Source organism: Gigantopelta aegis, chromosome 14 (assembly GCF_016097555.1).
Source record: "Gigantopelta aegis isolate Gae_Host chromosome 14, Gae_host_genome, whole genome shotgun sequence".
NCBI lineage: Eukaryota > Metazoa > Mollusca > Gastropoda > Neomphalida > Peltospiridae > Gigantopelta > Gigantopelta aegis.
In genome coordinates, this window is record NC_054712.1 from 24,367,320 (window position 1) to 24,381,270 (window position 13,951).

The following is a 13,951-nucleotide window of genomic DNA, read 5'->3' on the forward strand; positions in this document are numbered from 1 at the left end:
CGGACTGGAGACCCCTGGAGGACGGCAGCGAGTACGAACTTCACAGCAAGATGTTCGGTACTCACCACACCGTACTCGTGACGCACCGGAGGGAGCAGACCTATAGACAGGCCATACGTTCGAACAAGTTGGACAACCGGAATCTACATAAGATGATCCGAGCGGTCTGAGGCCCCGACTACGGTACGGTAGTCAGTACCCTGTTACGACGCCAACATCAGCTGCCGAACCTCCGGGACACTCCAGCCTCGCCGACGTAACAACCTAACGGCCTTAACGAGGCCACTCACGTGGACGTATAGATCGGACTTTAAAAACTTTTAGACCTTCGTTCAAAAATTCATGTCGAAATTACTTAATTCTTTTTTTTAATATTATTAAATAGTCCGATCCTATCTTCTTTCTCTTATTTATTTTTGGACTGTCCTTCCAAAATGCTCCAAATTATATAAATATTCGACCGAGCAGTCAATTCTTTTTATTTTTGGCTTTCTAATTTTAATCCTACTAATTTCTTTTACTAATTGCTATTTTCAAACTTCTGTCCATTTTCACCCCCCCCCCCCCCCCCCCCCCATCCCAAATCAGGCGTGTTATCTATCTAATTTCAATTTGACTGCCCAATCTAATCTAGCGACCAAATTTAATGAGTAGAATTTTCTTTATTAATTATATTAATTAGAGATGCGCATAAAAATTTTAAAGGCCCACTGTTTAATTTTTGGATGCAAATTTCAAAATTGTCCCATTAATTTTGTTCTGTCCCGGAGCAAGTCACTGGTTATCCAGAGACAGGCCCCGGGACGGACATGCTCGAAACTCTAGTGGTATATGAGCATGTTAAAATTATTCGCACTCGCAGTTGAAAGTAGTCTTATCACGATAAACCTTGGTTTATTTTCCTTTAAAATAGCTTAAAATATTAATACGACTGATAAAAATTTCCGAAAGCTGATTTTAATAAATGATCTGGCACAAAGCAAGCATGACTGCAAATCGATTCATTAATAATAGTCATTTTTAGAATGTCAACAATTAAATGCAATGAGCAACTTGTGCACATGTATATGTATGCAGATATCAATTTAATTATTTATTTACTTGTTTGTTCTTTTCTTTCGTTCTTTATTTCTTCATTTATAGATTTTTAAAAAACACAATTATTTTAATTTGTGGGTGGTATTAAATGGTAGGCCCCTATACGTTCTACAAACAATAAAAAAACAAAAAACCCAAGTAATGGTGATCATACAGTTTGCAATTACCAATTATGGCTTATTTGAATAATATAACAAAATATATATGTTATGCATTGATACAATAATTATACCTATGGTTATGGGTACCTTTTCGTCCATAATCCATATTTAAGAATAATAAATCTGGTTTTGGAAACTGATTCCCTCCAGCTGCAGTATACATACATTTATATAAGAATTGTTTCTAATTTTTTAGGAATTTATCGATGTATAAATAATAAAAGTCACAAATGGTATAAAATACTACATTTGTGACTTTTATACATCGATAAATTCCTAAAAAATGAGAAACAATTCTTATAATTACAAACAGTACAAGAAGTGTACCTTAAAACACTCAAAAATAATTTCTTTCGTTCTTACCGTCAACCATGTTCTGTAAATAAGCGTAGGAATACATGTATACATACTATTGGAAATTGTCCGCTAAAAATAAAAATAAGTATTGAATCAACAAAAACAGTGTATATATCTTTATTATAACTTCTTTTTAAAAAATGAAACAATTTCATGTGCAGATTTGTCTTGTGTTTTTCTATCGCAAAGTGACCTTGATATTAACTTTTGTTTACGTGTAGTGACTGTTGGTGTTGTGCGGTTATTTCGATCTTGGTCTTCCGTGATGACGTATTTTCATGAGGTTTATGGAAGGATAACGCTTGGTTTTTTAGTGACGTCAGCCAATCAGAATACAGTAAATCGTATAAATTCGGAAAGTTTGTAATTATAAATGTTTGAAATAATTTAATAAATAATTCAAAATTATCCATTATGTCTTTCAATGAATGAAAAATGGTTGTAAAATAAAGCGCATAACTTCAGACTGGTTGCAAAACAACGCGTCGCGCGTCGCATGCGACGTTTACTACCCTCAAATCCGACGTTTGTTTTCGCCACAGTTGCTCAGACTCCAATTCATATTTGCATGGTTCTTGTCTGAATGTATAGCTCGGCTTCTATGGATTAATTTCTTCAGGAAAACTTTGAGTTTCCTACGAATACAGCGTCCATTACTGCTCATTGCCTTTGTTTTTAAAATATATTTTGTTTTGATTCATGAGCACACTTAATTAGACCCAGTGATTTTCGGAAAACGGACGGAATTCCCGGAATTCCCATCGTGAAACGGAATTTACATTTGGAAACGGAATTACGATTTTCTGCGAAGTTAATTGTTTTTAAACTATTTTACTAGTGCCACACGCTGTAAAACTGACGATTGACCCGTGCGCAGTACTATTGACAAACGCTAGACTGGATTATGCGCTTCACGGTAAACCAAATGGTCACATTGGGAACCAATCAAATACTTCGCGAACGTTAGTGAAACGTTTGCTGGCTGAACTTGGGGCTGGTTTACGCTTAGTCTGTTGCGCTTGCGCAGATGGGACAGGGTTTTTTTCCAGGAGTAAGTTTTGCCAGCGGTTGGTCGCTAACGCATGTCTTGGAAGACAGATTTTTACGCTACACAATAAACCGAATGATCATTTCGGGAACCACCAGTCAAAATATGTTTGCAAACGTTTAGCAAAAAACGGCTGGCTGAACGTTGCAATGTTACTTTATTTCCGCTGTGTCATGCGCATACTTCAATTTGCAGACGACGTTACACTGTCAAAGAGGTGATAAAATACATTTTTACGTTTTGTGAACCCTAAGCCCCGTTGAATAAAGCAGTGCACGTAATTGTTGGACAATAATGCTTTATGTAGTTATTATAATTGTAGCCTTTGCTCCTGATGTGATTTTTCGCTACTAATATGTAGGCTTACGTTGATTTAATGACAAATATCGACGCATGTTGACGCCAGTAAATTTTTGGACCCTTTAATTTGTCACAACTTGTGTCATTCCCAGTCTGGAGCTCCACGCGGTAAGACGTGTTTGTTTCGCTGGTGCACACTGCACGTGCTTTCATGTGCTCGACTTGGGGATCCTTCATTTCGTTGTTTTTGTCAGAAAAATGAAGTTTTCTACTGGGATGTATGCGGCCATTGGAACTGATTGAACGCTGGAACGCTTCTCGTTTCGACAGTCTGCACCACCAGGTTGGATTCTTTTTTAGCGGGATTCCTCGCCTCCACGTCATTTCTCCGTCTGACTAGGTTGACTTGTTTTTTCGTGACTCGTATGACGGCCATTCTGCAGAACGGATCCGGCTTCTCAAGATCTGTATTTCAGCACAGCACTACACCTTCAACGTCTATCAACTAAATCTAGGGTTTTCTTGACGGGATGCAACCCATAAGCTGTGCTCCCAAACGGCCTTAACGGGGCCACTCACGTAGACATAGGGTAGGGTGGGGCAAGACGCACCCCTTAAGGGGAATTAAGTATATTTTTGTTCAGACCCAACATTTCAGCATTTTAATGGCATAATATGATAGACGTGTTGGTGTACTATGATTTGCTGTCTATTTCTGATGAAAAACAACTATATTGAACATGCAATCTTTAATAAAATATTTTTTATCCAAGGGGGCATCTTGCCCCGTGCCTGGGGCAAAACGCCCTTTAATGTGGGGTAAGATGCCCCAGCATAAATGAAACAAAACTTTCAACTTTTAATCAAGGAAGAAACCTGAACTTCATTAAAACAACAGTTTGCCCCCTATTTGTATCTGAACTGGTGTTTGTATCATTGAATCAGATATCAGTCACTATCTGAATCACAGTTGGGACAAATAAAACAGTCTTGACCCTCTGTACAATCTCTGTGCGCCCATTTCTTACAGTCATGGCACTGGACCCACACTTCGCGTGGTCTGCTGTTTTCGAATGGTTCTCCACATATAAGACATGGCCACTCTTCATCCTCACTGCTGCTCATTTCGCACCTCTGTTTCTTACGTGGTCTTGGTTTAGCCTTTCCTTTTCCTTTTCCACTGCTCTGGCCTTTCCCCTTTGTAATCATCTTTGCCGGTCTTAGTTCTTTCACAGTCTTTTTAGTTTTCTTTTCCGCTATCTCAACCAACCTGCTTTTGTATGGGGACGACGTCAGCACCTCAGCAGATTCCGCAACACGTGTCCGAGGGCGTCGATGTGACAGTTTGGGTCGTGGAGACAGCTCTTCTATGATCTGCTCTGCTGACTGGCATGACAATGGACGAGTATCTGGTGATGTGGCAAACATGTTTGTGGCTGCTGACTGACCTGCGACAAGAGTCACATGAGTCGACTGACCAGACACGGTAGGAACTTCATTCGATGTCCCAGCGACGGCAGGCGCATCAGTTGATTTCCCAGCGACGGCAGGCACATCAGTTGACTGACCAGTGATGGCAGGCGCATCAGTTGACTGACCAGGCGCATCAGTTGACTGACCAGCGATGGCAGGCGCATAAGTTGACTGACCAGGCGCATCAGTTGACTGACCAGCGATGGCACGCGCATCAGTTGACTGACCAGTGATGGCAGGCGCATCAGTTGACTGACCAGGCGCATCAGTTGACTGACCAGCGATGGCACGCGCATCAGTTGACTGACCAGTGATGGCAGGCGCATCAGTTGACTGACCAGGCGCATCAGTTGACTGACCAGCGATGGCAGGCGCACCAGTTGACTGAGTAGCGATGGCAGGCATATCAGTTGACTGACCAGCGATGGCAAGTGTATCAGTTGACTGACCAGCGATGGAAGGCGCATCAGTTGACTGACCAGCGATGGCAGGCGCATCAGTTGACTGACCAGGTGCATCAGTTGACTGACCAGGCGCATCGGTTGACTGACCAGGCGCATCGGTTGACTGATCAGGCGCATCAGTTGGCGGTAATGGGTCCTCGTCTGTCACCATCGATGCAGCAAAATCGTTGTCGGTAAACACAGTCTCATCATATGGCCACAATCCGCATGTTCGGAATCCATTGACGGCTTTGTCTGCAGTAGCAGATCGTAGAAATGCCTTGCCGAACAAAGCTGCCATATCATGCAAGGAGATGCGCTTTCCTGGATTTGCTACCATCCAACTGTCTGATGCTGCATTGTATGCAGATTTGAGGGACTTGAAGTATGTCCTATCCAGCGGTTGCATTTTATGTGTGCAATGCGGTGGCAATGTGATCATCGTGATGCCATGGTTCCTTGCATACTCAACTGCAGCAATAGTCTTGTGGCTGTGGTGACCGTCTAGTATAATTAGCTGTGGCACGTTGACCGAGGCATTCGTAACGTCTACAAAGTGCTCGAGCCATTGGACAAAGAGGTTGCAGTCTGTCCAGCCGTTGGCGCTGCAGTAGCCGACTGATTGTGGAGGTGCGCCAGTCATCAAGGACTCTGCCATTCTTTTCCTGGGGAAAATCATTATCGGCGGTAGATACGTGCCTGCGGCATTGATTGCACAGATTACAGTTACAGTGGTTCCACGCTCACCACTTGTCACTTTCCCCACCTGTCGAATTCCTTTAGTGGCAATGATCTTACCAGGCTTCTGGACATTCGTGATTCCAGTTTCATCTACATTCCAAACTCTACTTGCAGTGTAGTTGCAACGGTTTAGTTCTGTTTTGTAAAGTTTGAAAAACTGTTCAACCTTTGCTTTGTTGAAGCCAACGGCGCGAGCAATATTCGTACCCTGGGGAATGCGGATAGCTATATCTGGATGACGACTGAAGAAGCCTTGCAACCAATCACGACCAGCCATCTTCGATTCGGATTTGAAGTTGTGCTTGATGCCAAGTCGTTCAGCTAGTTCAAAAGCAAGTCGCCTTACATCGACCGCCGATAGCCCATACAAAGACCTCTCCATGTGTGTAATATGTTGGATCAGTAAGCGTTCGACGTCATGTGACAACACTGGCTGCTTTGGCCCAAGAACAACAACGCCGCTGTATTTCACCTTGAGGTCCCGGTGTCGACGTAGCGTGCGAGCTGGAATACCATACTGGCGACTAACCTGCTTCAGCGGCTGATCTTTTAGGGCATTTAGTGCTGATTTGAGCTTTTCACCACCATACTTCCCTCGGTCCGTTTTCCTTTTATATATCCGAACCATTATCTGTAAGAAATCAAAGAAAGAAACTGAGAAAGCTTTTAATTGCATCATTTACATTGATATTATTAATATCATGTATTGTACGAGTTCAAAAAATGAAATTAGTTTAGTCTATTAAATGAGACTATCGTGTGGGCAAGACGCCCCCTTTCAGAGGCGTCTTGCCCCACGGTATGCATGACGTAAGAACATACTTTACGTCATCGGAATCCATATTTTCGCCCATGTGCGTCAACAATTTTTGAAACTTGAGATATTTATAAGTAATATTATAGTGATTGCACGTTGAAGTATAGTATCTTGTTTTTCACAGAGATTAATTCATTACTTACCATATTTATAAAAATGGACTATAAAAACATAAAATGTGAATATTTTACGTACCGTCAGTTATCAGCGTTTGTGCTTTTGTATACACCAGCCGTTTGATGGCAGCACTGTCTGCAGTCGTTAGACATCCGCATAAAGTCCATACAGGCCGAGTAAATAGAAAGAGGCGTTTTACCCCGAGGGTGCGTCTTGCCCCACCCTACCCTATCGATCGGACTTTAAACTTTTAGATCTGCGTTCAAAGGTTTGTCGAAGTTACTCTCTCTTTTTTTTATTATTAAATAGTCCCATCCTCTCTTCTTTCTCTTATTTAATTTTGGACTGTCCTCCTAAAATGCTCCAAATTATATAAATATTCGGCCGAGCAGTCAATTCTTTCTATTTTTGGCTTGTAACTTCTTCTTTTTTCTTTTCTTTTTTTAAACATTTATTCTATTAACTATCAAAATTCTGCCCATTTTCAAATCTACCCCCCCCCCCCCCCCCCCCCCCCCCCCCCCCCCCCCCCCCCCCCCCCCCCCCCCCCCCCCCCCCCCCTCCATCCTGAGTCGGGTCACCGATCTTATCGGAGGTCGGACTCGGGATGGGCGTATTCGAAACCCTAGTGGTATATGGGCACGTTAAACTAGTTATCATCATCATCATCACAACTTGTGTTAGTTCAGTTGTTAATTACATATTGTAGTCTGAAACGGAAATGAAACGGAATTTACATAAACATGAAACGGAAAATAGATTTTTTTTTTAAAACGGAAAACCACCGAGTCATACTTGTTCTATTCTTGGGCTAACAATTTCACCAACTATATGCATTACAAGTGGACTACATTGCACACTGTGCATGAGCAGTGGTAACGTATATGAAATCAGCAAAGCATCATGAATGATATTATGCCACAATATATTGCAATTCTTAATTCAAGTTAATATATACCATGACTGCAATACCCTATATTCCAAGGAAACGTCTTATTTAGAACCGAATGACACCAAAGCAAAAAGTTAGTAAGTTAGTAAATATTACAGCTGTTTTTCTTAATATCTTATCTCCATTTTTTTTTTGGGGGGGAGGGGGGGGGGGGGTGCATGGTATTCGTCAGTCACATCATACACACATACCCGTCCAATGAGGGTGGCCCCTCAATATAAAATCATATGCATCCCCCTACTTCAACGATTCTAATAAACAAACAATCAAATAAACAATCATTGAATGTTTACATCCATTTATGTAATTTATCCACTCAGCTTTTGTAGAAAACATTGTAACAAACAGCACAGTAGTTAGCTGTCGACATTAGATCCAGAAGTATTAGATCCATGCACAGATATTTTACATATACAGTGTGTATATTATACACATTTAAAATGAATATTGAATGTTTACATCCATTTATGTAATATTTATCCACTCAGCTTTTGTAGAAAACATTGCAACAAACAGCACAGAAGTTAGCTGTCGATATGAGATCCAGAAGTATTAGATCCATGCACATATATTTTACATATACACATTTAAAATAAATATGATAAAAAATGTCAAAAAGTGATTATGTTCGTATATTTCTATGTCGAGAACCATACATGGACGTAGTATCGCTTTGACATTACTACAGAGTATACACACACACACACACACACACACACACACCCTTACACACACACACACACGCACACTCTTATATGTAGTCATGTATGGGTCTGCCTTGATCCGCACCTGACAGGGGGGAAAAGTAGCACAGAACTATGTACAGTACCAATTCTTAACATTGTCTGTCAATGGCAGGATTCATGATGCAAAACATATAAAGTGCATACATATTCGTGCATTATTCAGTTTTTATTTCAAATTCAAAATGTAGCGTCATATCTTAACCTGTCGGTGGATGTTTATATCTTAAAAGTGTCAGTGGATGTTTAAATTTTTATATTTTTCGCAAATGGTAGTGCATGAAATTATTTGGATGAGAGTAGATTTAGCATAATTTTAATGGATATCCTATTCAGGTGCTTGCACAATTTGCTGAGCTTAGACTAAAAATATTACAATGATTTCCAAAAATTGCGAGGCTAGGTGGCACTGGTGTTGATATATTGATAATAATAGGTCTTTGTGTAGTAATATGGCCACTTAAATGCATCTTGAAAAGTGGTTCCTATTTAAAATTGAAAACTAAGTCAATGGGTAACATGTGCAAAAAATAGGGTGCTTTTGTCCAAAATGCCATCATTATTCTCAAATCTGAAACTAAACTATTATGCTTAATTATCGTCAGACACGGATAAAAGGATCCATTTCGGAGCAACCTATTTTGATGCCCAAAATACAAAATACAGTCTCCACACAACTAATGTCCCCTACCCCCAAATCTGCTCCTGTATCTTAACAATCCACAGTTACATAGATCTCATCTATCCAAAATTACATTTAGAATTGATGTTGCATTAACACTTGGTGAGAACTATGCGTATGAATGCAGATAATGGTTTAGTTATTAAGAATTCCCTACATGGAAAGGGGCGGGGGACATTTGTAGATCCTCCCTGGCCACAAAGGGGTGCTGCTAACTTGGGTCCATATTTGAAAATGCTTGTAATGGGTTACGGTATATATATGTGCCACGTTCCATGCTTTTAACTAAAATTGTGAATATCCCAACAGTTTTGGTCATCAGAACATTCTCGGCTTCGCCTCGGAAGGCCCCATGACCAAAACTGTAGGGATATTCACCAATACACCTCGTAAAGTGTGGGTATAAGTATTACTTATCCAGATTCTGGCACTTTCGTTTAATTCGGGCAAAAGCCAGCCTGCCTCCCTTTAAAAATGGGAGCCCATACAGCTATGTATGACATTTGATAATTGCCAAAATTAATACCATAAGAAAAACGATGTGATCAAATCGAGTGTTAAACCTGTGGATATTATACAGGACGCACGCTTTTGTTTCACCTCTATAAGCCTATATATTGTGTCGGAAGCATGTCGGTTATGTACAATGCATGAACCTTATATTATTGTGATTAAATTAATGGAAAATGATGTTCCTGAAGCGAAATAGCATTATTTAGTACAATTATTGACATTTTTGCTGAATGAATTAGGCAAATTCTTGATCAAAGTCAGCAATATAAAACTTTTCATATCTTAATTAAATACCATACGTTAAGAAAAGAGAAAACAAATGGTACTAATAAACAGTTACAAAGAATTCGAGTATATTAAAAAAAAAAAATAAAAAAAAAATAAAAAAAAAAAATTGTTTCTGGGTTTATCAGGTAAACCCTTTGCATGGGTTGGTTAACTGATATTTTAAGCCTACTTTAAAGACACGAGTGAATTTGTCCCATAATTAGTGTACAATAGAGATTGAAAACAGTCTTGACAGACGACGCTGTCTTGAAGACCATGGCCATGCCACAAAACAAATAGGGGCCACGATGTAGCCCAGTCCATTGAGTGCTTGCTTGAGGTGCTTGCGTCGCAGGCTCGAACCACCTCAGTAGGGCCATTGAACTAATTAATTTTTTTCGCATTCCAACCAGTGCACCACAAGTGGTCAAATACAGTGTGTGCTTTCAAACTCTCCCCCCCCCCCCCTCCGAAAAAAAAAGAGGAAAAAAGTAATGTGTGACTTCTTTCTCACGTGATTAACTGAAGTAGAACGTTTTGTCATGGGCAAAACACCAGTCAGTAAACAAAACATTGCAGATGCCATCCATCATTTTATGCAGCCTTAATTGTTATTGCAGTTGTTGGATTATTGTTTATCTAATATAAGGATCTCTCTAATATGAAACCAGTTTCATTAAGTGATCGGAATAGCGAAGTTTCACTATAATATTAATAAATAAAAAGAAACCCCCAAGTGGTGGACATTCATTTTTAATTTCGTCACAATTATTTGTGGACAGTAGTGTTGAAATTGGGACGATTTTTTCAAACACTAGTGCGAGTTGACCAAACATTGAGGCAAGTTGGTATGACTTTTGCGGGCGAATTTACTAAACAATTTGGGGTGAGTTGGTAAGGGGGCAACTTGGTTTTGGGGCGAGTTAACCAGCATTCATAAACAATATATCTTATGTAATATACTTTTTAATTAAAACAAATTGGAGTTTATTATTTTATTTTTTTTACCGGTCAGAGCTTGTGATATGACCACAACTCTTTCTTTTACGGCTGTGATTTTAAATGTGTAATTTAAGAACTAAAACAAAAATAGTGCAGACTCTTACATAATTTGTTTTTAAAACATATTATTTTGTTTCTTGATTTTTAAAAATTAACATACATCCATACATATGAAGTCACACTGTTGTTCCAGGTATAGATTATTTTAAATGTGAAACAATGCAATTTGAACTTTTATGCATACAGGTCAGGGATTTTCAAGAACCCACTACTGACATAACGTTTGTATTGTAAACAAGTACATTTCATTTTCATTTTAACTTATTTCCGTGCTTATATCCAATTAAGGTTCAAACACGCTGTCATGGGCAAACACACCTCAGCTACCTGAGTTGTCTGTCCAGAACAGTGGGTTAGTTATTAGATGGTTAGTGGTTAGTGAGAAAGAAGAGGGTGTAGTGGCCTTACACCTACCCATTGACCCCTTAAAAACTATCTCTGGGTTGGAGCCTGTACCGGCCTGCGAACCCTATACCTACCAGCCGGTAGTCCGATTGCTTAACTACTGCGCCACAAAGCCAAACATCTGCATCATCAAATAAACATGTTTAAGGGACTATCCAGTTTTTTTTGCATTGTAAAATGTTTTTGAATAATAAAATCATTTAGCGACTAAAATTACCGTTACATAGTAAATATATTTTATTGTTTAGAATATCAGTATGTGTTTCAGATATCTAGTCTTGATATTTGTAAATAGCTCAAAATGTTTTGATCTCCAAATATAATTTCATAAGTACGAAAAAAATATATATACTCTTCAAAAAAAGTAGGGGAACTCTAATAAGAATTTACAATTGCCAAAATTGCAAAGTATATAGGCTGTGGGGAATGGTTAGGCCTATATGATAATAGTGAATTAATTGGGCAAACATTACAACCGGTAGTTCAGTATTACAGTAGGTTTTATGACCACCAAAGATCTTGAAGGACGATTGGGGTCAGAAGTGAAATTTGAAAGTTGACTCTTTTTTTTAAACAATAAAAATGACTAAAAACAAAAAAAATAACAACTGTATGATCAACAGAATGAAAACGATTGACAGAAATAATGTTCCACAGTGATCAATCGACCTTTCTGGAAATGGTCAAAATCGAGTACGGGGCAACTGCGCGTGATGCATGTGCAAACTATGGAATGTGTTTCGGTGTGTTGATAAACAGACCTGAACGTTCTTAACTAGGATGTCTGTGGTCAAAACGTATATTCGGTTTAATAGTTGATATTAACATTAATATTTCAGGTTCCCCTACTTTTTTTTTAAGGGTATATATTAGGAATAAAATGAACTTTAACCCAGTACAAACAGTAGGATGATCAGCAATCTGATTAAAATTAGCGCTACTGGTAGATCCAACAGCATTGCGTGGACTACCATGTCCAGGTGACATTTCATCTATAAATAACAATTTAGGATTGGGAACTGTATTAACGTGCCCATATCATTGAAGGTTCAGGCACGCCGAACACGGATCCAGCCTCTGACATAGCCAGTGAGTGGTTCCGGGGCAGGGTGGGGGGAAGGGAAATAACAATTTAAATATCGATCAATTACACTTCGCCTTTTATAACGTTATTCGGGAGCATACAAATTCTAAAAATATCGGTCGAGACTATTTATGCAATAGGCGAACTTGTTGGTCTATTTCAACATTAAAAAAAACGGGGGGGGGGGGGGGGGGGGGGAGTGCAGTAATAAACTTTGGATTGTATACTAGTATAAACAGATTTTATGGCTATACCAATAAAAGATCCCTTGCTGCTTATCGGAAAGAGTAGCCCATATAGTGGCGACAACGGGTTTTCTCTTAAAATCTGTGTGGTCCTTAACCATATGTCTGACGCCATATAACCGTAAATAAAATGTGTTGAGTGCGTCGTTAAATAAAACATTTCTTTCTTCGTGGCCATCACGGGTTTGGGGGGTTTTCCGTCTTTTAACGAATTTTATATAAAATTTTATATTGAAATTAGTTTTCGGCATATTTCGTAATTTACCAGAATCATTTCGTATACCCTCGGCATAATCCCGAATGTTTTCAAATTCTTTTCAAATCACTGCATTCCCAGTTTGGAGCTCGACGCGGTAAGACGTGTTTGTTTCGCTTGTGCACACTGCACGTGCTTTCGTGTGCTCGACTTGGGAATCCTTCATTTCGTTGTTATTGTCAGCGAAATGAAGTTTTCTACTGGGATGTATGCGGCCATTGGAACTGACTGAACGCTGGAACGCTTCTCGTTTCGACAGCCTGCACCACCAGGCTGGATTCTTTTTTAGCGAGATTCCTTGCCTCCACGTCATTTCTCCGGCTTACTATGTCGACTCGTTTTTTTGTGTGATTCGTATGACGGCCATTCTGCAGAACGCCACGGTTGTTCGCGTTTAGTCTCTACATGTCCGAGCCTGTCCTAGCAGCACTGGAAGATTGACCGCCCCACTCTAAGAAGAAATAGGAAGCGGGGTCGGCCCCTACTACTCTTTTCTAGACTTTACTTTGCTTTATAGTGATACCATCTCGTATCCTCCGGAGTCGGGCGCGTCCGCACCACTATACCAACCCATGACGACTGGACTACACCCTAGTCTGATACTCTCTCTCGTTCAGACGGATCCGGCTTCTCAAGATCTGTATTTCAGCACAGCACTACACCTTCAACGTCTATCAACTATCAATCTAGGGAGTTTCTTGACGGGATGCAACCCATCTCGTCCCTATAAGCTGTGCACACAAACGGCCTTAACGAGGCCACTCACGTGGACATATAGATCGGACTTTTAACTTTTAGATCTTCGTTCAAAATTTTATGTCGAAATTACTTTCTTTTTTTAATATTATTAAATAGTCCGATCCTCTCTTCTTTCTCTTATTTATTTTTTGACTGTCGTTCTAAAATGCTCCAAATTATATAAATATTCGGCCGAGCAGTCAATTCTTTTTATTTTTGGCTTGTAACTTTTTATTTAATTTTTTTAATTCTATTAACTTTTGTACTAATTAGGCCTACTATTTTCAAAATTCTGCCCCTTTTCAACCCTCCCCCCTCAAACACACACACATACACACACACACACACACACACACACACACACACCCATCCCGAGTCAGGCCACCGATCTTATCTAGATTTCTATCTATCAAATCACTGGCATGATTTTGCAAGGAAGGTTTTGATTG

The 13,951-nt window shown here is 39.7% G+C and overlaps 1 protein-coding gene across 1 annotated transcript; it reads right to left on the reverse strand.

Annotated features, from left to right (window-relative positions):
• Nucleotides 1-3,680: 3,680 nt before the first annotated feature.
• Nucleotides 3,681-6,791, reverse strand: LOC121388773. Its single transcript, XM_041520266.1, has 2 exons — nucleotides 6,634-6,791; nucleotides 3,681-6,252 (listed from the first exon to the last, which is right to left on the reverse strand). The coding sequence occupies exon 2, from the start codon at nucleotides 6,247-6,249 to the stop codon at nucleotides 3,913-3,915; it is 2,337 nt and encodes a 778-aa protein (XP_041376200.1). The 5' UTR covers nucleotides 6,250-6,252; nucleotides 6,634-6,791; the 3' UTR covers nucleotides 3,681-3,912.
• Nucleotides 6,792-13,951: the final 7,160 nt, after the last annotated feature.